This window comes from Aethina tumida, chromosome 1, assembly GCF_024364675.1.
Source record: "Aethina tumida isolate Nest 87 chromosome 1, icAetTumi1.1, whole genome shotgun sequence".
In the NCBI taxonomy this organism is placed as follows: Eukaryota; Metazoa; Arthropoda; class Insecta; order Coleoptera; family Nitidulidae; genus Aethina; species Aethina tumida.
Window position 1 is genome coordinate 77,497,302 of NC_065435.1, and position 23,557 is coordinate 77,520,858.

The 23,557-nt window shown below is 31.4% G+C and overlaps 1 protein-coding gene across 1 annotated transcript in view; it reads right to left on the minus strand.

The window, feature by feature from the left end:
- The window catches only part of LOC109609502 (uncharacterized), a 133,717-nt gene that overhangs the window by 80,113 nt on the left and 30,047 nt on the right, over positions 1-23,557 (minus strand). The window contains exons 2-3 of the mRNA XM_020026168.2: positions 19,813-19,983; positions 18,451-18,648 (exon numbers count right to left, since the gene is read on the minus strand). Of these exons, the coding sequence (XP_019881727.1) occupies positions 18,451-18,648; positions 19,813-19,983 (369 nt within the window). The remainder of the gene's footprint in view (positions 1-18,450; positions 18,649-19,812; positions 19,984-23,557) is intronic.

Sequence of the window (23,557 nt, forward strand, 5' to 3'; positions counted from 1 at the left end):
ATTGATGCAATATGTACTTTTTGCCCTTTGTTGTTCACCCGGAGTGTGAGATTTGATATAGTTAAAATTCAGAAATGCAGAAAAATAAATTTTATTTGTATTATGTTTGACCCGGCTGAATTTAGAGAGGGACATTATAAGTCTCCCATGGTGGGAGACTTCATATCTCTATTGCACATGATGTCTCTTTCAGGATTCAGATAGATCAAACACTTTTTGTACTGTATAGTAATTTAAATAAAATAATTTGTCATACACATTTTTGTGGAAGTAGTAGTAATTATGCAGTTTCCTTTAAAAAATAAATTCTAATTTAATTAGACTTTAACTTTAAAACACTCAATTGAAAACAGAGAGGGAAAAATAAATAAATAAAAACACCTTCATTAACATCGGATCAGCGATAAATAGAGCTGCCACCGCAAAACCTAACACAAAACAGTATCCGATTTGTGGCCATCAATTAATATCAATAAAAATAGTTGTAGAATGGGTGCATGTTTCGCGGCAATCTGTTCGCGGCGACGGCGTTATAAACAACCGCCGCTTGGGGGGCCCGAGGGGTTGGCAAGTGGGCCCGATTTATCCGGTGAAAATACATTGTCTCTGTTCCGTTCGGATCGGCGTCCCGGATTACCTGCTGTTTACTACTTTATTATGAGAACGGATGCGGCTAATGCATGCGTATAGACAAATGGCGCCTCTAATGGCTTGATTATTCGCTGTTTGTATTAAAACGTTACACGCCTTCCCGACGATTTTGACGTTAATGCCGCTAATGTCTGATTTATTATTTAGAATTCGCACGTTTACTATTCAGTCTTTAATTAACTCTCTAGACATCCAAAAAGTCCCGTTCAGAAATATTTGTTATGTGGTAGAATCTATTAGTATGTTAAAATAGTTGTCCGGATCTAAAAGTACAATTCTCGATTTGATAGTTTCAGGCCTTATTTTTGAATGTTCTCTCTAACGGAAACGAAACCGAGACAGAAAGGTATGCAAAAATAATTGAGCGACGGAACAAACCGATAAATTCGTTCGGTCTCAGGTTGGATGTAAAAATTTATATTTTATGCATTCAGTGGCCTACCTAAACAACGTTTTTATTTTCCCTCTGACCCCGGCCTATTCATCCACATAATATTACAATGTATGGTCGGTACCGTTTGGACTTTTACGGAAATTTATTGATATTACACCGCAATTTTCATGTGCTTTTTTTTCCTACTGCTCGCCTAGTTTTATGCGTTCCACAAAAAATAAATTTGAAAAGATTTAAATGTTTCCTGTACTTCGTACAGGACCTAAATAACCTAACCTAAATAATAAATAAATTTAAAATCCAACTAAAATAAAAAGAGGAATTGTAAAATATGAAATGTATTTGTAAATTTAAAAAGAATAAAATTAGTGACTTGACATACATGCAACTACAAATATCTTAACAATGAAAAAGAAAAAGTAAATTAAACAATTTTTTGTTACAAGTTACTTTTACATCTTAGTGTATATTTAAAAGTAATTAAAAATAGTAAATTAAAAAATATATATGAACCCTTCGAATTATTTAGAAAAATGATAAAAATGATTAAATAAAAATCCGGTTTATATTTCAAAGATTTAATTAAAGACACAATATTTTCCGGTAAAACTTAATTAACAGAATATTTTCATTAAAATTCCAGTCCGATAATATTGAAAAATAAATTAAACGTAACTAAGCACTTCCAATTACCTATAAAATAGAAATCAATATCGAAATAAACTTGTTTATTGTACTTATTGAAAAACACGTTCGAACGTTAACGGAAAAGAAATTCTATAGGTAAATCAAAATTTATCACTTTTCCGTCTTGCGATAATGATTCGTTGAGTTGAAAATTGGCAATTATAGTTTGGACGGCGTGAACGTTTATTGGGCGTATCGCTTGTTTGGTCCATGGGCAATTTCCGGTGCGTAAAAATACATTTCGCACGTTATCAAATTAATTTTAAGCGTCGATCACGAATTCGATTGCGTCCCAATAAAAGTTTATGGGGCGGTTTCGGCGGAGAAGGCGAATTATTTCATTTCGACCCGGATTATGAATATCGGGGGGTTGTAAAAAAATCAATTACGTTTACGTAGGATAAAAGTGTTTTTGCCTGGTTTTAATATGAAATAAAAACGGTGCGGGGAGCATAAAACGTTGGAGTGGAATCAGTGTTTGTTAGTGAACATCTCGAAACTTCATCAGTATAAAGCCGCGAGGCACATAATTCACACGAGCCCGACTCCTGAACCCCGGAATGGTCCCGAAATGCTCCCGACTCCGGTCCATAAAGTTCGCAAAGACACTCTTGTGCCGGGACGCAAATCCGACCTAACCACTTTTAGATTACGGCATAAAACTTTAATACGAACTTGTGTATAGATAAAAATAATATTATTCCGAAGCTAGAACTTTTTAATATATTGTGACGTGTTTATGGGGCCTTAAGAAGTGTAATGCGCCGGTGAAACCCCGAGGATATTTCCAGATAGAGTATCGTTATTGTGTTGTTGCCGCGGAAAACTTGTTGTATATGCTCATTCGAAAGAATGCCCCTACACTATATTTACATTTTATATTTGCAGATGCACCATTTTTAAAAACTAACTTTTCTATTCATTTTATTTATTGCCTTGTTTACTGGATATTATCAAGAAAATTACCTAATAAACTACATATGAGATTTATTTTACATATGAATTGTAATTTTATTACGCGTAAGTTACATAAGGGTACATTTATTAAGATCAGTTTAGTTTTTATATTATTAATAAAAAAGTGATAGATATGATATTTATATTAATATATCTTTTGAAATCATGATAAAAAAAATATAAAATTAAAATATTTTTATATATTAAATCTATACTATTTTTCTAATCTATATAACTCTCCTAAAAATAGATAAATATATGAAATAATTATAAAAATTATTACAAATAAACTAACCAAAAAATATTAAAATTAAACTGTTAAACAAATTAAATATTTATTACATATAATTGAAATAATAGAAAAGAAAAATATATAATACAAAAATAAAAAAATATTAAAACAGATAAAAAATAAAATAAAAATATTTATTTTAATTAAAATTATAGTATTAATGAAATTTAAAATAACACTAAGGTATGAAAAATATATAATCCGATAAATAATTATCATAAATAAAATAGAAACATTTACTTGAATTAAAATAAATAATTTACTTAAAAAAATAAGGAAAAAATAATATTAATGAACTAGATATTTTCTTAATATTAAATGAATATTAAATAAATGCATATTAATATTGAAATTTAAATACATTTAAAATGCTGTTAAAAGTAATGAACACTAGTATTATTAAATACTTGATATCTCTTTTAAAACAGGATAAATATAAATAATTATAAAAATAATTACAAATAAATTAAATATTAAAATTAAACTGTTAGACAAATTAATAATTTTAGTAGAAAATTAATTATCAAAAAAAAAATAGAAACATTTATTAGAATTAAAATAAATAATTTACTTAATAAAAATAAGGAAAAAATGAAATTAATGAACCAAATATTTTCTTAATATTAAACGAATATTAAATAAAAATGCATATTAATAATAAAATTTAAAAACATTTAAAATCCTGATAAAAATAATGAACACTAGTATTATTAAAACTCTTTTAAAACTGGGTAAATATAAATATTTATAAAAGTAATTACAAATAAATTAAATATTAAAATTAATCATTTTTATAAATAATTATCAAAAATAAAATAGAAACATTTATTTGAATTAAAATAAATAATTTACTTAATAAAAATAAGAAAAGAATAGACTTAATGAACTAGATATTTTCTTAATATTATTTTAAAGTAATTGCAAACAAACAAATAAATATTTACAAAACAAAGTTTTGATACAAATAAACACTTGAGTTACGATTCGGTTGCGGAAAGTCTATGTATAACTAAACAAAACGAAATTAGGGAGATCGAGTTCGATAGGCGGGCCGAAAAATATTCGGATGGCGCACATAAAAGGAGAAAAGCAAAAATAATTCTGTTTACAAAGACGTTTGCTTTTGCCTAATCATTACAAAGCCTTGGGCCTTTGTACCCGAATTATTTACAATTTTCGAGAAAAGGCAAAAATATAATAAAAGTGTATTGTGGCCCGGATTTGAAATTTTAATCCCGGAAAGTAACGGTACAACAATGGCGCTGGTTTTTAGCATATAAATTGCATATTCCACTTTTCAATACGCTTTTATTTTCCGGTTAAATTACAAAGTCCAATCAATGTTAGAAACTCTCCTTTGGGATTGAAGAGCCAATTGAATCTGTTACTACACGAAACCCTCCGCTTTTTCAATTACCCGATCACCAAATTAAAAATAACTATGCTAATCAATTCAATTGTACTAATTGGTCGATATTGTTGTGGATTCAGCCAATTATTATTAATTTTCGACCGGATCCTCGACAATCGAACACCCTCGAGCATTTTAAGATACCTAATTAACAGTGGAATCAATACTACATGTTCCCAGCACCGGATACTTGTCCAAACAATTAAAAATGAAAGAAAAATATTTATTTTGTATAGTCAAAATAAATATTTGGGTTTTGTATGTGATTAAATTAGGAAAAGAATGCGCAGAAGTTCATTGCACATGTAAAAGGCCTGATAAAGTAGACCGATTTACAACTTGTCTGCACTCTAAACATTTTTTCGACCGGTTTAAATGAAAATTAAAGCGTGGAGTGTGACGATAAATCTGTACGGGCGAATGAACGTGTATCGATAGTCCCGACAACTTAATCATGAATCCGTTAAAAGCACAATAAAGAATTTGATGAACTAATAAAGCGGGCGCTGGCGGCAAATGGGAAAACGGTGTCAATTTTATTACAAGTAGTTAAAGCGACTTAAACGAAATGCATTATTTGGGCTTTATAATAGAATACGTGCCCGCGCTCCCTTTTCGGTATTTTTATCGGCCGCAAACAATAATGGTTCTGAGGCAATTTCGTGTCCCCGCCAAAAAAAAGACGGTTGGAAAATTAAGAGCTTTTCACATGTATTTGAATTTGTAAAACACACCTACCTTGGCGCATTATCGGGCCCGCACACTTGCCGAACAAAGGCTAATGACTTTATAAACGGTTTTTTATTAGACGAAAACGGCAAAAGTGGCTGACTCTAAGAAACTATCGTTGACGTTCGTTTTTTCCATCGTCAACCATGAATTTCGTCCCTCCAATATCAACTTATCCCATCTGACCTATCCGTGTAGTCCGGGACTTTCTCTCCATTACACGATTATACATCATTATCGATCAACGGTGGTTATTTGCTCATTTGGCCCTCCCGATGGACCGTTTCGAGAACCGAACCTGACCCAACAATGCCCGATTTTCGTAGTGGGAAATGGATTTCCATATTGGCGGGATGGACCGATGAATAAAACAAAACGGTTGGCCCTTCTAATTACTATTTAAACGCACGGGAATTCCTTACTCTCAATCCAGCAGGGTCCATTCTAATTTCTATTAAAATAAAATTATGTTACAATTAATGAATTACAAAATGATTCAATAATATTAAACAATTAAATATAGCATCTTTTATACAAAAACATTTACGTTAAAAAATTTGCATGTTTTAAAAAGATGTCTACCCTATAACTCAACTATAAATTTTGCAAACTTCATAAATACACAATTTCCCTTTATGTCAGCATTTTATTATATTTTATGCACATTTTCTCATATTTATAAAGATTGCTGAAATATTTATGCGCATAAATCTTTATGACACTAATCAGATTTTAGTTGCATTGCTTGGATTATATTACAGAAAATTAACTTGAATATACATCAAAATGTTGTTTAAACATGCACTTTTAATATTAATAAATTATGTTAAAACGTGAGCACATTTATGGAGAATTAAATTTTTAATGAACACTTATTAATATATTTATTTGAGACTTAATCTTAATGATGAAATAATTTTATATAATAGTAGTATATGATATACATATATAAACTAAAATTATATATTTTGTTTAAATATTGGCAAATATAGTAAGTAATTTAAAAAATAATACATCTAGTTTATCAATAAATTGGAATGTAAAAATTAAAATTATTAAAAATTACTGAAAACTACAAAGTTGAACATCAATAATATATACTGAAAATTTCATTAACATTGCTCAACAAATTCTATACAAGGAATATTAAATAATATTTTTAATAAGAAGTATAATATAACTTTGAAAATTAATTAAATATTTATACTGAATTATAATTTAATCCTTTCAAAATCTTTTAAATGAAATTACTAAAAAGTTTCATTCACATTTTATAAGATTTGAAAGCACATTTTAGGCAAATATGAAATATTAAAGAATATTGAGATCACTCAAAACAATTTCAAGAATTTTACTTCAATTTTACGGTTCAAAAAGTTTCAATCCAACAAAACGGTGTTAAAAGAGAATTATTGTGCCTTAGAAAATTATGTTTAATTACATTTTATTACTTTAAAATCGGATATTTTAGCATGGACTTAATATCTCAAAAATAATTAAAATCAATGTTTTTATTTTATCCTCAAAGTTAAATTTGAAATAATATTAATTTTAATAATAATATAATATTTCAAATAAATATAACATCATTGCAATAATAATTTAAATTGAAAATGAGAGAGAATTTTAATTATCAATAAAAAAGGTGCACTTATCCGTTAATGACCTTAAACAGCAACCACCCTTTTTATAAATTACGTGTAGTCAACAACAACATTATCTACACAGTAATTAACCATTAAAATTAATTGGGCCCAATTAAATTCTTAGAGCTAATAAAGTATTTTAATTAAGTTTATCAAATAGATATTCTTTATTGGCCGTTTTAATAGTATTTCGCATTTAGTGCGTTGTAAACCTCCCGTCAGGATTAAACGTAAAGACATTCCGAAATTATTCAGCGCTAATAAAAACTGCAACTTAATTGCATTTTTCACTTAATTGAGTATAAAACGTGAGTAATTAGCCCCGCGGAAATGAGACTGGGATTTTGATCGCGTCTCTGCCATTAAGGCACCACAAGAGTAATTATACTTTTGGAGCAAACATCAAACGAAAAATTGACGACATTTGCGGTAGATAAATAAAAATTAACAAAGGTCCGAGAAATGCGGAAAGCTTGAGACTCTTTCAGCGTGTGCCAAACTGTAATGCACAGGGTTAAGTTGTGTCAATAGTGTCGGGGAAATCCCGCTGATATATGTTCGAGTGTTTTCAAGAAACTTAGTTACTTTCCAACTAATTTCTATTTGCGAATCCATACACACTCGTTCCGTTTTATACAAACCGAAACCGGGAGCTTATTTACTGGCAGTTTCCTACAATCGAACAGTTCGGGGCTCGAATGCAGCTAACACTTAAGTTTGATAGTGCATTTTAGACTTATTGCCACGATAGTTAATGATACAAAGCGTTGCCAATAGAAACAAATCACATTTTTGTAAAAAAATTCAAGTCGAAATACAACGAATTTAAGTTTATGAATAAAGTTTTCGCAGTAGAATCAGTTCTTGTTTCGCTGATCGCCGACTGGAAACTGTCTTTGCTGATTTGCCTAACTTTGACATCGAGCAGTTCGTAAAATTAACTAGATTTGTCCGGACGTTGTGTCCTTAATTGTTCGGGGTTAATACAACTTGTGCCAAGATTAGCGCCGAATGTTGCCATATTTTAGCGCACGTCATTTTGTATTTATCGCCGTCTCGATTACACCGTCACTGCTACTGTATTTCTAATGTAGCACGTGGAAGTTCTTAATCATAAATTTCAATTTACTGGATAAACAAATGTGTTGTATTGTGTGAATTATATTTTTACGTTAACATTTTACGTTAACCGATAACGTGGGAACACTACATACAATATTTTTATATCCAAGTATTTATATTTTATGCACGTTGATCATCATATATTGGCGGGTGAACAAAATTTATTAATATATTTAGGAATCTGAAATAATTATCAAATATTTACATTAATTTATGACGTGGCAACATTGTAACATATTTCCATTTAAAACAATTTTTATTCTTTTGAAAGATTTCAATAATAAATTTGTTTCAAATATTAGAATTGTGACAATTTGAACAAACTATGTTGTCCAGTTGGCGGGTGAACAAAATTTATTAATATATTTAGGAAACTGAAATAATTTTGAAATATTCACACTAATTTATGACGTGGCAACATTGTAACATATTTCCATTAAAAACAATTTTTACTCTTTTGAAAGATTTCAATAATAAATTTGTTTCAAATATTAGAATTGTGACAATTTGGACAAACTATGTTGTCCAGTATCCATTTTAAAACGAACGAATCGATTTTATTGTCAATTAGCGATTAGCTGTCGCTTTTAATTATTCACACTCGTATGGACATGATACAGTATCGCACACATGGGAATTTTTAGTTTAAATATTTTTATTGCGCCCTTTAATTAATTTAATTGCTTAACATCGCATTACTGCATTCGATAGTCGATTAATTTCAATAAAATCAACAAATCGTCACTTCGCGGAGGACTAACTAGAATTTTCGAGTGGGAAATTAATCGTAAACGACTTTCTTCCTGTTTAAACAGCTTCCATTCCCACTTGTCCAAAGCAAACAGGCAATTAATCGATCCGAAGACGTTACGAGTTTTGTCAACGAACACTTTTGCGACCGAAGTTCTCGAAAGTTCCCGGTCTACCTCCTCCGGAATTAACTCTGTAACATTTGAATTATTTGTAAACTATCTGAAAATTGTCCTAATTGACTGCAGACAGCTTAATGGTAGTCTGACGAAATTTAAAAATGGATCGGGTGCATTTTATCGAGCGGTCGTGAACTGGGACGTCGATAATTGCGGCGCATTAAAATTGCACGGTGACGTCCAGGTGAAACGAATTAAAAGGAAATCGGCTGATATAAAACACCCGGCTACATACGCGGGACGTAATCTGGAAATTCACGAAATCCCGGAATGGATATCACGTGTAATTCGGACGTAGCGAACTGGACCGGAGCGGTCTGATTGAAGCAATAATTTACAGGGGGCATCCCCCGGATTATGGCGAAGCAAAATACTTTTAATTTGTCTTTCTAATCCCACGGTGGCTGAATCTCGAGCGGCAATTGTGAAACGTTTCGATTAAGGGATTACATATTGAATACATAAAGACATATTACGCTGATGCAGGGACATTTTTATTGGGGAAAAACGGGATGCGATTAATATTGTCCATTTTGTACTTTAAATGCTTAATATATCCCTGTTATTTGTTTACGCACTGGAAATTGTTCAATTTAATCTTTAAAATTGATAGGATAAAGTACAACCTAAAGAAAATAAGGAGACCGTCTAAAATAATCGCATATAATGACATTCATTAAGCCATAAGTACGGGGAGCCGTTTCGAGTGGCACTGGATCGTCGAGTGGGCGTTCGGACAGGAAAACAGGGAGGAAAAGCGGAAAAATTCACAATCAAAGGAAACGGGTAGTGGCACTCTAGATGCTGTAGTTCTCCAAGGACCGAATTACGGTTGGTAAGTGGTGGCCGACACGAGAACAAAAGTCGAACGGGCTGACGTGACTACGAAACGGCCCGACGGATACGCGCCTAATGGTTTTAACGTTTCGATAATTTCATATTTCTGCGAATGCGATTTTTTACTTTTTATTTTATGGGGGAGAAGCACGACACGTTTTACTTTTATGTAACAAACATTTATGGTAGAAAATCACTTTGAAAAATGAGGGGAATCTTCAAAATATTTTTCTTCGTAAAATATTATTCCATATTACAATCGTTCACGTGGCTGCAATAGCTTTTCAAACAAAACCATTGCTCATGATTTTATTAATTTAATTAATAAATACAAATATTTCTTATTTTATGAGGGAAACAGCACATTTTATTGGAAAAATCATTCTAAAATGAAAAACCAATTAATGAAAGGTATAATCCCAAGTACACTAGACCCACTGCAAAGCATGGTGGAGGAGGCATTACGGTTTGGAGATGTTTTTCTGGGTTTGGCATGGGCCCACTGGTTAAGTTAAGATCTACATTCTGTAGAATCATATGCTTCCATTTGCCGAAGGTAACATGAGTTTAAGGTGAACCTTCCAACACGACAACGATCTGAAACACACGTCTAAGTTTGTTAAAGAATAGTTTGCTTCTCAAGAAGTACGTGTCATGCCTTGGCCAGCACAATTCAATGGAAAACCTTTGAGAAGAAATTGATCGGAAAATCGATACAAAAAGACAGTCAAATATGAATGAACTCTACGAAGAAGTTCAAAGTCACTCAAAAGAAATTTCGAACGATTATATTCAAAAGGTATTAAAATCAATGAATATAAGTTGTTTAGAAGTTATTAAAAATAATGGGTATCTAGTAGCATAGATACTAAATAAAAGACGGCTAAATGTACGTGAGGTTGTTTTATTTTAAAGTTGCTCTACTTTTGACCCTTGAATATTTTTTAAATATTAATAAATACCTAACTAAACCCACGAATAAACAATTATATTGCTGTATTGTTTTTATCAAACATGCAACTGCATAACTGACAATAATATCGATATTTAAACGTACACTTTTATCAAGGCAAATAAAAATTTCTAAAGTTGCTCTACATATGAGCGGTAGTGTCTATATTTTTTTGAAAATCTTATTTCATATTATCTATAATTAGAAATTTAAAGTATCAAAAATATAAAATAGAGATTCACAAATTTTTTTAATACTTTATTTTTGCTTACATCAAAAAATAAGAGTACACATTTTGGATGACTCTGAATACATAACTTTAGCTAAAGATTTTCATAAAAAAATATTTCAAAAAAAAAAAAAATAATAATAATAATAAACTACTAAATACTACGAAAAACTTATTTCATTAGTTTACAGAAAAATTTTTGTGTTCCTGCTTCTTTAAAAACGGAATCATAGGTTCTAAATTTTTTTTGTAGATACTTATGTGACTTTCAGATAATTCTTTCTCTGTAATATTTTCGGATAGATTTATTTTTACTAGTTTTTTTGGAAATATAAATACTTAGAAAAACTTTCTTTACATAATAACATTCCTGGGTATCTGACATTTAGTCGAATATATATTTTACTGATCTGAACTGCTTTTATGTTTTTGCTTTTATGTTTAACACCGAATCAGTAGCTGCTTCAATGTTAAAAAATCTGTGCACGTCAACTATTCAAAATTTGTACAGACTGTTGCCAGTAGCGTTATTTCTAAGAAAAAAAAAATAATTCTGATAAAATTGGCACATTCCAGTGTTCAATGGTAAAACGCAGCAGCACTAGATTTTAATCACATTTTCCGGCATAAAAAGGTAAAAATAAAATTGAACGATTAAAAGTTTTATCATATTGTTGGAATAATAAACTAGAACAAATTAAAAGAACACACAATTAGGAGTTTTTTAAAATTCATACAATGAACTAAGAGACTTATTAAGCCTTGTAACTTTGAGTGCTCTAAACAATTATATTTTTTACTGCACTGATAATGTTGCATGTTAAAACGCATGAAACTTCCATCGAGAAAAAGGCAAAATAATTGTATGCAACATTCGCAACCCCCTGCAGTTATATCAGCGTTCCCAGTCCGCGAAGAAATTCATTTAATAATAAATTCAGTGGCATTACGTTTTCATACAAAACGGAAACTTGGTATAATATAATTCTAAATAAAGTAAACAGTTTAAAACGGTATGGCAATAAAAGTTTACTCCTTGGTATAAAAGCACGATAAGAAGGTTAAATACAATTTTATTACGTTTAGACCCATAAAAGTCAACAAAACATGCACTCATCCAAAGGATCAAATAACTATTGCACAACTTAAACAATTTCATTTATAATAATAAAACCTTAATTAATTAAATTTTCAAATTACGTAGCAGTAAGACGATACTTTGTATTATCTTGAGTCGAGAAAATATAAACATCTACGAATTAACATTACTCTCGAGTTTATTTGTGTTAAACGCGACATTTCGCTATTTTCTTTCTCCGACTTTTGCTTTACTTTTACTAAATGTTCAGTAATAATTAAATATAGTAGCAGTAAATAATTAATTTAATCTGTAGACTACATAATGTACTTCCAGTATTTTCGGCTTCATTTTAATCATTTTCGCATTTACAATTAATCACAGTTCCGGGGAAAAATGTTGAACGTAACAAATAAGCCGGAGAAAAATTCCTGATTAATTATTAATTGACTGTGAAACGCGTTGAACGGAATATCCGCTTCTGTTAATGTCACGACGAAAAAGCACAACTTTCCCTGAATTATTCATCCTCCTTGTCTCCTTTTTTTTTTAATTTACAAGACGGTTTAATTTCCAAGAACTTATTACTATTCTATATGAATCCATTGAGTGGAAATTTTTAACAATGGTGTGCTCGAACAACTTCACCTTATAGTCGAATCAAAGGAGTAGAGGGGACGTAAAACAAATCCGGGGGGTGAATTCCACAAATTCCACAAGTACTCACCCCAATAACTTATTGAATTTGAAGTACAAGTACTTGTACATGCAAAGAGATATCGGGCGTGTTTGTAAATAAACAACTGTCCCATGTTTCGTTGTTTTCTTTGGAAGTGTTTATTTGGCCGGTAATTTAAAAAATATATTCCTGATATGACATATTTTGATGGTCTAAATCAATGTATTTCAGTGTTTTATTTTGTGTGTTCCTCTTTTAACTTGATAAATGAAAATAAATTAATAAATATTAGACCTTAAATTTCATTTGTATAAGTTAGGAATATTTTCTGCCAGTTAAATTATGTTTTATGTATTATCTGGGTGAAGTTTAAAATTGGAAATAAACAAAATATAAGACACAATAACTGAATCTGAACATTAGAAAACAAACGTTAAAGTCAAAATTTTATGTTATGGTTTATGGGTTTTCGTAAAAAAGCAAACAAATTACAATAATACACAAAATTAAAACTTCTTTTAATTATCATCACTAATTAATATCAAATTAACTTAATAACAATGAAAAAAATCATATTTTAAAATCAAGTTTTTCTGGGAATAACTTCCTTACTAATAACTTATTGTGTTGATTTATAAATGTACTGGCTGCATTCGGGTACTTATATTAGGGACACTCAATAACCTAGTACTCGAATGATTGCTCAAACGTCTGTTGAGCTTGTAGAGTCAAGTACTCGAGTGCGAGACGCATTCGAATACTACTCGCGAGTCTGCGCTTGAGTAGACAGTCAGGGGTTAGTTGCGGTCTGCGCCCGAAAACCCGTAAACTCCCATAATATTCGCTGCGTTTGAACCGTGGTGCAACTCAATCGTTACTCTGATAATAATTTGAGTGTCAAAAGTACTCAACTACAGAGAACTCGATTCTTAGAAAAACTAAATTCTGTCCATCAATTATACTGGTTGTTATATACCAAATTGTTGTAATTGGTATTCCGATTATTAATTTGTATTTTGTATTAGTATGTGTATTGTCCTTATGTATATGTTTATTTCGATTTTATTTCAATCCATAAAATCCCTCATCACGGTAATTATGATTAAAGTCTAAACAAATCGATTTTTAAAAATTATTTATTTAGAGACACAAAATAACAGTAACAAGAAAAAAAAATGATTATTGTTATAATTTCTACATTTATGGATTCTGATGATTATTGCAATTCGTCGGGTTAGTGTCCAGGTATTGATATGGGGTCAACGTATTGTAATTTGGTAGAAGGTGTAACCAAACAGACAAACAACAGAAAACAAATTTATTTTGTATTTCCTTTAGTAGTAATAGTTTTATTGTAAATAAATTTATATTAATTGTCTGTGCCACTCTAACGGAGTCACTTCCCACTCTTTTCAACAAGCACTTCCCAATGAGTTCAACAGAGACATTTATTCCTTTTTAAGACAGTCATCCTATACATTCATTGTTGTACCTACTATTATTAATAAATAAAGAAAAGGACAAGCAAATGAAAGAAGTTTAATTTTAATCAACGATGCAACGAAGATAAACACTATAAAATTTGGTGACCTAAAGAAAATTAAAACATAGGTGACAGACATGTATATAACATTGGTGCCAGCAAATTAACTAGTCACAATGAAATGAAATGAAATCACTTCTAATAGAGTTTGTAACTTTTTATTTAATAAATATATCGAAATAAAATTTTGATCAATTGTAGCTAAAACCCGTATAAAAACTACTGAATAATAAATTTTAGAGAATTTAATCATAGACAAGAACGTAACAAAAATGAAAATATGTATTAATATTCAAATTAATATAACATTATAAAATCTCGAAAAATTAAAGGGCACAGGGTCCGCTAAGACGTGAGAGATTGTACGTCGGTACCATCCCATACCATTACAGATCCAAAAGCTCTTCTTTCAGCCACAATTGTATTCAAATATCGTTCTGTCGTGCGTCATTTGATCTTAAACAAAACCTGGATTTATCTATAGAGAGAAACTGTCTCTATTGGTTCATGTTTCAGTTAATGTGTTCATTAGAGACGTTTTTCTCATTCTCCTGTGTGCTCTAGTTAATTCAGGAACAACAACTGCATGTCACGTAAATTGGTTTCATGAAGTCTGATATGTACAATTTGAGTGGATAAATGTGTCTTTATTGCCATGAAGTGAAAGTTTCCTAACTGGTGAGATATTTTTGTTCACTCTTAAAGCGATATCTGAACCAAATGTCTATCTTCTCGAGGAGCAGTCAGTCTCCAACGAGTAGTACGTAATCTCCTATAATTGATACCAATTTCTCTGCACCGATTCCACAATCTGTAAATAACTGGCCGACTTCTTTTGAACAAATTTGCCTTCTACTTCTGCGATCTACCTTCTTGCTAAAGTGCAAAGCCCCAAATAACTTCATCTCGATTGAGGTGTATTTTTTGTACAATCCGTCTTCCAAGAGTATCGTTCATGGCACAACACAGTGAAGACGATCGATAAACAATGGTATTCGGATATAACCTAGTTTATATAATATGGTTTACATACATCATTTTGCCTCTCATAACTCACTATGATTTTCCTATAAACTTTGCCCCACTAAACATGAATATTACACTTATTTTTTTTAATGGAATTATGGAAACATTTTCGACTAACCATTTTTTTTTACGTTACGACATTTTTGTGTATAACTCAAAGTTTCATTGACCAAATTGGCTGAACAATCATTCAAACTGAATAAAAATGAGAACTCTACAACTTTCATTTATATAAGATTGAGATTCATTTAGTAGTTCAAATATCACCGATTTAGTAACTTTTTATATATAAGCATTTTAATAAATATAATTGATAAATAACATTATTAATAATATTTATTAGCTATTTTTTATTAGAATTTAAGTAAAAATTTGTGTTATTGTAAAAAATGAGAAACAATAATACCCCAAAAATTATTTATGTAAGGTCTAGCTGCGAAATTCCAATGTGAATCGGTCTGTGCGTGGTAATACAATTTTGTAACCGATAGTAGGTACATACATGAATGTTGTTAAATAAAGAATACTCAAGATAAAATTAAATTAAAATATGAAAAAAATCAAATTTTTGTAATGTAATTTCTTGGAAACAATTGTCGTTTTTTGTTAGTTAAATTCATAAATGCAAATGCAGTCAAACATTAGAATGTGAAATTGTATTTAAAATAGTTGAATTAAGTATTCCGGTAGTAAATGAAGTTTAAAAAAGTTTTGTTCAAAGCCACCAATGTCAAAGTTTGCCGGGGAAGTTTAAAGTTATTTTGTCCTAGCAATGAGAAGACGAACTCATTACGGGGCACCAAGCTCTTGCTTTATTTTAGCTTTACCGGGCGACATTTTTGTTTTAAACAAAGACTTTCTTGGCTTTACAAAAATAAATTATGTACATCCTCAAAGCGGGACAAATACCAGTTTATTATGTGCACCCAAGTATGAACTGAAAGATTGGATAACAGGACTAATAACCCGCTTTGATTAATTGACAAGTCTATCGTACTCAAAGTAGCGTGAACGAAAACAGACGGGCTCAAAAAACGTTCGCCATAAAGCAAGTAATTTCCCCGTGTCAGAAAATTGACCGTCTTTTTTATTTTCCCAGTTAATTCCGTGTCCCGGACTTCCGTCAGCGTCTCGGCCGCGCCAAGATTGCAACTTCCTAATTAAATGACAGAAGGCCGAAGGCTGAAGACAAAGAGCACTTCGTCCGCCAACTGTAATCGGATTGATTTTATCGGATCCGGTTCGCATGGGGCGATGCCGAATAATCGTAACCGAACCCCGTTGTCAGGTTATTGTTTGCTGACGGCACAGATTTCGATGTGCATTTTCGACTTTATGATTCCCCCAATTATTCCACGTGATTCGATGGTCTTTTCTTATTGTCAATCACTTCCGGTTACGGTTGTAATTGAAGCACCCGGTTTATAACCGTCTTGTCAAAGAGACAATTTACGAAATGCATCTTAAGCGTCGGGAGGTTGTTGTAATTATCTTATGGCGCTTTTTAATTTCCCACGTTTTAATTCATTAATCTATTCATCGTATATTTTCTGCGCTACTCCCGTTTATTAAAGGTTTCCCAGTAATTTCGGAAATTGCATTAAATAAAATGTCTACCGTTCCGCCGACGCCAACAAAACACAATTTCCTAATTACATTAAATCCCACTTCAGCCTCTAACAGCGCAAAAATATCTTAATGCTCCTCGTTTTCTTTAATGGTTTAATAATATAAATGACCGGCTTCCGTGTTCACAGATTATTCCGCTTTTAATTCCTTTAATTCCGCAACAAATTGCATTTTTACTCCGACTCGATATTTTAAATCCCCGAACATACTACAACCTAAAACGTTATAGAATTTGACTGGTGCAAAACGACCATATATCATATCAAATGACAGGGTTATAAAAATGGTTGAAAGCATTCAATTCAAATGCCCCCCGGAAGTTTCGGGTCACGACAGCAAACTTGGCAGCTAAATCAATCCGCTGATACTAAAACCCCAAAAACACATTTTTATTTTGTACCTTAAATCTCTCAAATTTCACTACTACTTTATCAGGTTAAAAGAAAAAAATGCATCTTCTTTCCCATAAACCACTAATAATTTGATATTTTAGTCTTCCTGGTTCGGTATAATAACAATCAATCGTCTGCAACTGAAACCTTTTCAAAAACACATCCCGATAATAAATATGAGTTTAATGAGTCTAATCGGGCAATAAAATTCAAAGTTCGAATTTTAATTGCCGAGTAGTTTTAATTGGTGACCTCGATTATAGCCCTATTAATTTTATATATTTCCCCCTCACTTAAATTACGGAAACGCCACGAACAATGAAAAAATATGAGCTCGCTGATTTATAGAATAACTTCGCCATTGCTTTGGAAAAAAATCGATTCCTCTTTTCTTTCGTTTTGAGTTTTAATCGTCGAAAATATCGGCGTGAGTTCAGGATGCGGCAGAAAACCACCTATTCGTCGTAATCTCTCCCCCCATTTCGCTCGTTCATTTCCCATTCCAATCAAAGTGAAACGCCCATTTCCTTTTTGACCTGTTGCAATTTGCGGAAGGTTAAGCTTGTGCGTCGGTCATTTCCTATACCGATAACTCGGAAATGTCGCTTCGTTCCCATAAATATTTTCTATCGATGGAAAAACAATTATTCATTATAACGAGCAGAATTTATTTGATTTTGTAATAAGTTTAGTGTGTTTCCAATAGACAAACCACACTTTAGCTGCATAGGTTTTATATATTTTAGCACGATGACTTCAGTGCCTTTTGCTGTCATGATTATAAAGTAGCCATATCATTTTTCATCTTTATATTTCTCATATCTGGAGCTATTCTTTTATGCATTGTGGTCTGTCAGACAAATGATGACTTGGCTAATGCATTAAAAACTGTTACATTAAACTAATCCAACAATAAAACACTAAATATTAATATATAACAAAATAACATTGTCGAATGTATAAACATGAACAAAACGTTTAATTACGAGGACACAGCTTATGTAGAATAATTATACATGTAAGCTCGTTAATATTAAGTTTATCTAGCATGTTATTTCTCACAATTACAAATATTTACCCGATCGATTTGAAGCCATAAATTCCATTTAAAAACCAAGTCATAATATTGTCGTCCTTAAAGATGACATAAAAATAAAAGCGCTTCCAAGGTCACAGTGTAACCGAATCGGGACGTAAAGACGGATCGTAAAAAATTATCACACCAGACTGGTTTTATTGCAAGAAAAACACCAGGTTTGTCGCTTACCAAGTACCAGCATGCTTTTAGTCTTGACGTCCTCGCTTTGCAGCGTCGAGATGCTGCAGGTGTAGTCCCCGGATAAGTCCGGACCAGTTTTTATGATGTGCAGGGCCCTGTGGATGCTGTTCGCGTCCATGCCCGCCTCGTATCCCAAATTAAGACGGTCCTTCAGCACGCCCAGTCCTTGCGGTCGTTTCTTTGAATCTGCAAATGTTTGTTTTGTTTAATTAATTGGACAATGAATTTTTGCGTTGACTGAAAAATAGAGTGAAATTTCAAACCGACTTTGTGGAGCATTTAATAAAAAACAACAAACGTATAATATTTCAATACACATATATATGTTATATAGATTATACAGCAGGTTTTCATTTAAATCCCAACGAATTGAAACGACCTCGAATTTCACTATAGTCATTTATTTTAAAGCTAAAACAATTTCATTCTTCAATCGCATCGTTTTAATTAAATCAAACAGTTGCATTGAATCTGTATTGTTTAAATAATATAGTTACAGATTGTAAATAATTTATTTATGTTCTCCATTCTGTTCCAATTATAAATAACTTTCATGTTTGACCAGATTACAGAATAAAAAAGCATGCCTTTATTAGCAGTACGAAGAATCAGTTTCAAAAATATCTTTTTCATATCTCCTGACCTTTCCTGTCACACCCCTTGATCGTTCATTGTTGATTTTTTATGCGTTATAAAAGTCGGATCGATTCGTCCCCCAAATCTGACATTTGCAAAATTGGAACGCTGTGCCGGCTCAATGGAGAGGTGAGTGCGTTCAATTTCAAATTTTCTGATAAATCTGACGAAGTTTAACTAGTGTAAATGGTTTAATTTTATGAATTTAAAATATTAAATTTATTTTGATGATGGATTAAAATTAGCATTTTGAATTTACTTATTAATTATTAACTTTAATGTGATAATATAAATATTAATGTTAAATTATCGAATTCAGTTTTATACCCCAGAAAATGCAAATTTTAGCATGCGCTTTGTGATTATCTCATGAGTCAATAAGGAAATTTACTTTTACAATTTTAAAGTTTATTAGAAAGTAAATGTATTGTGTGTGTGTGTAAATTTCATTAAAATCAATGTGAGACAATTGTTATAATTCAAGAATTTATGACAATATTATATGCAAGATATTGGGGCTGTACAAACAGGTTAGTACACCTCTGAAATTACATGATCTAAATCCAAATCCATTGTCCATCCTTTGTACTACAATCTCAAGCTTAGTTCATCAGACATGTAACATTATTCATAGCATGTATTGTATATAATAATAATAATACAATTAAAACGATTGTATTAAGGTTTAAAATTAAAGTATAAGTATGTATTTACCCGGAATCCATTGATAAACAAGCGTCTTGTTGAAGTACCATTTGACTACCAGATCTTTCTCCCCTTCGTCCAATGTGAAATCACAATCTAAAATAACGGACGTGCCGTGATTGATGATCGCTGGGACTTTCAGCTTGTTGATTTGCACTGATGCGGTCCAGTCTACTATTTCTGTAACAAAAACGACTATAAATAATTGCACGTCAATAAACACCGTTCGTGTAGTACAACAGTTTCCACATTGCACAAGATTGTAGGGTGTACACTTTAGCAAACCCACCAATTTGCCGGCAGTGTTGGCATAGTGCTTGGGGGTATTAAACGCCGTCCCACAACCGGCCGTTTAATTCCAATATGCAAATATGTAAATCGCTATTTAATTCCAAATATTCAAAGAAATAACTAAGCGATCAATCTTACCAAAAGATGTGTAAAAATTATTTGTCGAGTGAATAAGGCTGTTCATCAAGTGAATAACAGGCTTATCGATCCCCTTGGTAAACGCAATACATTACGATCCGGACGGTGGGAAACGGGGGAGCGTTTCGAATCTTTTGCGTAGAATAATGGACATTAGGCGAACGATAAACTTAAAATATGAACGATAAATTTCAGACGTCCCATTTGAATTCGAGATTGCTTCCAGTTTCTTTATTTATGAATGGATGTGTTTTGTCAGATCTCGGAACAGTTGTTTTACAAGATGCTGGATGTTTATTGTTTAAAGTATCTTTTATTTTCGACTGGTCGATTTCAGCAAGAAATTAATAGAATTATATGACCAAATCTATATATCAGAAAATAAAAATGTGGATTAGATTATGAAACCGGAATTTTATTCACTCGCATAAATTTTAAACCCCTGCTCAGTAATTCAAAGCGTGGCAGCACATAATGAATAATAATCCGGACAGAGCATTATATCTATGTAAGTTATTCAAAACAATACGTTTTATCCGGTGGCAAAAAGGCGGGCGGCCAAAAAGCCACAGCTGACGCGTTGCATGCAATTATTAATTCAAGACCGCTTCTAAATAATGCGGAAAATTTAATCTAAATTAAATTAAAATTATCACAATCCGCCAGCCGATTCTTAAGCGTTGAGCTTATGAAAAATTATCGGAGTTAATTGTTGGGGTTGGAGATTGTCTAATTAAGTTGGGGCCAATTAAAGTTAGTTGATTTATTAAAAAAGTTTGGCTAATAAATATTTTCAAGATTGGATGTTTGACATTAATCAATATTTTTTAAATGAAAGAACTTGCTGTTTTAAAAATATTCTATAAACTCTGTTAAAATGTTTTCTCAATAAACAAGTGATTTTACACGTTCCGTAATTTTATTATTGGTTACCTCTTGAAATAAGAATGGAACGACATTTACGTTTAACCCATTTTAACATTTTATCACCTTTTCATAACATATTACAAGCTTTTATTGGACAAAACCCTCCCGCAACACAAACATAAATAATTCAAGGCGAATGTGAGCCAATGTAACTTTTTTTTTTACTAAAATATTGTCCGTATAAAAAAATCTTAATTTAAATTCTGGGTGGGTCTCTCGCTAGGCCTTTCTGTCGGCACTCGTAAGTTTGGGCTTAATATTTGGGAACAGGCTGTTGAGAGGCACAAATACCGTCCCATAAAAAACATAAAACGCAGGTTGTTGACAAAATCTTGCCTCCCCGCAATACATTCGACATTTTTATTAAATATTTCCACCACCCTGGAGAACACAAGGATCTTTCAATAATTTACTCCCCATTATTCCTCGCCAATAACGTCAAGAGCTAATCCGCACAGATTTTCGCTTTTCGCTTTCTTCGAACGGTTTTATTTTTTAAATAAATTTAACCAGATGCGGCGAAATGTCTCCGAGGACCAGGATGAAAATCTAATTTAATACGCAGAACGCCCGGCCGTAAATTCCCGGAAAAAGTACATTAACCAAATAAAAGCTAATCCTTTTAACTGGCTTACAAAATATATTCACCGCGGGCATAATACTTTAAGTAGTCGAGAAATATTTGTATTTTTGCCCCTTACCCTCGCAGACCTTTAAGTTAATTCTTCGCATCCTCTGCGGCCTTCGCTTTGTTACCGCTCAAAAGAACCTACGCGAAACACTGCAATTATGATCGCTATTAAAGCCAAACGCTACTTTTTCCAACACAAATCAATTCACCCTCTCCGAACATTTTGTTTTACATCCACGCTATAATCATTTCCACTTTATTAGCCCCGGGATTCGAGGGCATTACCCAATTCATTTGCGCATTATCTGTTTCGTTGCGCTCGACCTGGCCATTCACTCAAGTCGTAAACAAATCAACTAAAAAAATGTGTAAGCGCGTGAAATATGAAAATCCCTAACGCAGAGCCTCGATTTATGAATGGAAAACTGGGGTGGGAGATCCGTATCGATAACGTCGGATTAGGCGGCAACGAAGTGCTCCCGATCCGTGGATCATGTAAATTAACCGCATTCGGAAAAAAGGATTTCCAAATTTTAAATCGGGTACTCAAATATCTATTATTACATAAATTATAACAGATTTTATTAAAATATATTCTTTTCCAAGACAAATAATATTTTCTATTTATATATTATATATTTATTTTGTTGAAAGAAAAAGGAAGAAAAGGAATGTTTAATTAATTTTTAGATTGATAAGAGATAAATAAAATATGTCTTATTAACAGATGAAAATTTACAAAATTTACTGAATCATAACCAAATAGTTTTTTTAAGGACAAAGGCGTTCAGTTAGCAATTAAAAAATGTGTTCAGCAAACGACAATACTTTTCCTAGACACAGACGATATTCATAATCATTTATGCTATTAAAGTAAAATTGTACTAATTATAAGTAAAATAACATTCTATAATAGTTTTGTGTTGAAAGGAAAAGTTTTTTAAAAGATACCGTAACCTTTTAAATAGGACAAGTAAATATTCAAAATATTTTTCATATGAATAAAACGAAATAACGGATTTACAAAGGCCATGGAACGATAAGAATGACGAATCGGCCCCAGAAAAGTCTCGGACTCATAATTTCAGGAAATGTTGGTACTCATAAGATACTTCGATGCTGCAAGTTTCAGATCTTTATCTGAATAAATCAAAAAATACTGAAAATCATCATTTCAAGAGTTAAATCGTTAATTTTTTTCAATATAATGTAGCGTTTTAAAAAATTCCTCATAATTTCATCGAAAATTGAATAGGGAATTCAAAAAAATATATTTAATATAGTTTCATATTTTTATCGTTATAGTAACGTGGTTAAAAATCAAAATTAAGAAAATTATCTCGTTTTTTTAAGTTTCTTATGAACAGATATAGCTCTTATTTTTGTTTAAAGAAGCTACCATCATGCACCATATCTGGTATTTAGATTAATCGATTCACAAGGTGCTGAGAATAATTTTGCAAGAACAAAATGACTATTAATAATGACTTAGCATTAATTTCCTAATGAAATGTTTACTCGTATATTTTTTCAGATTCGGATAAAATTAATTCTGTTAAAATAAAATTTTAAAATTAAATGTAGCTTATTCTATTAAATTACAATTTTAATTAAGTAAAATAACATTTTATAATGGTTTTGTGTGGACAGGAAAACACTTTTAAATTATACCGCTCTCATTTAAATTAAACAGGTAAATAAACAACTTACGTTTCAAGTAAATAAAACTAAAATAACTAATTTACAACATTTATTGAATTAAATATT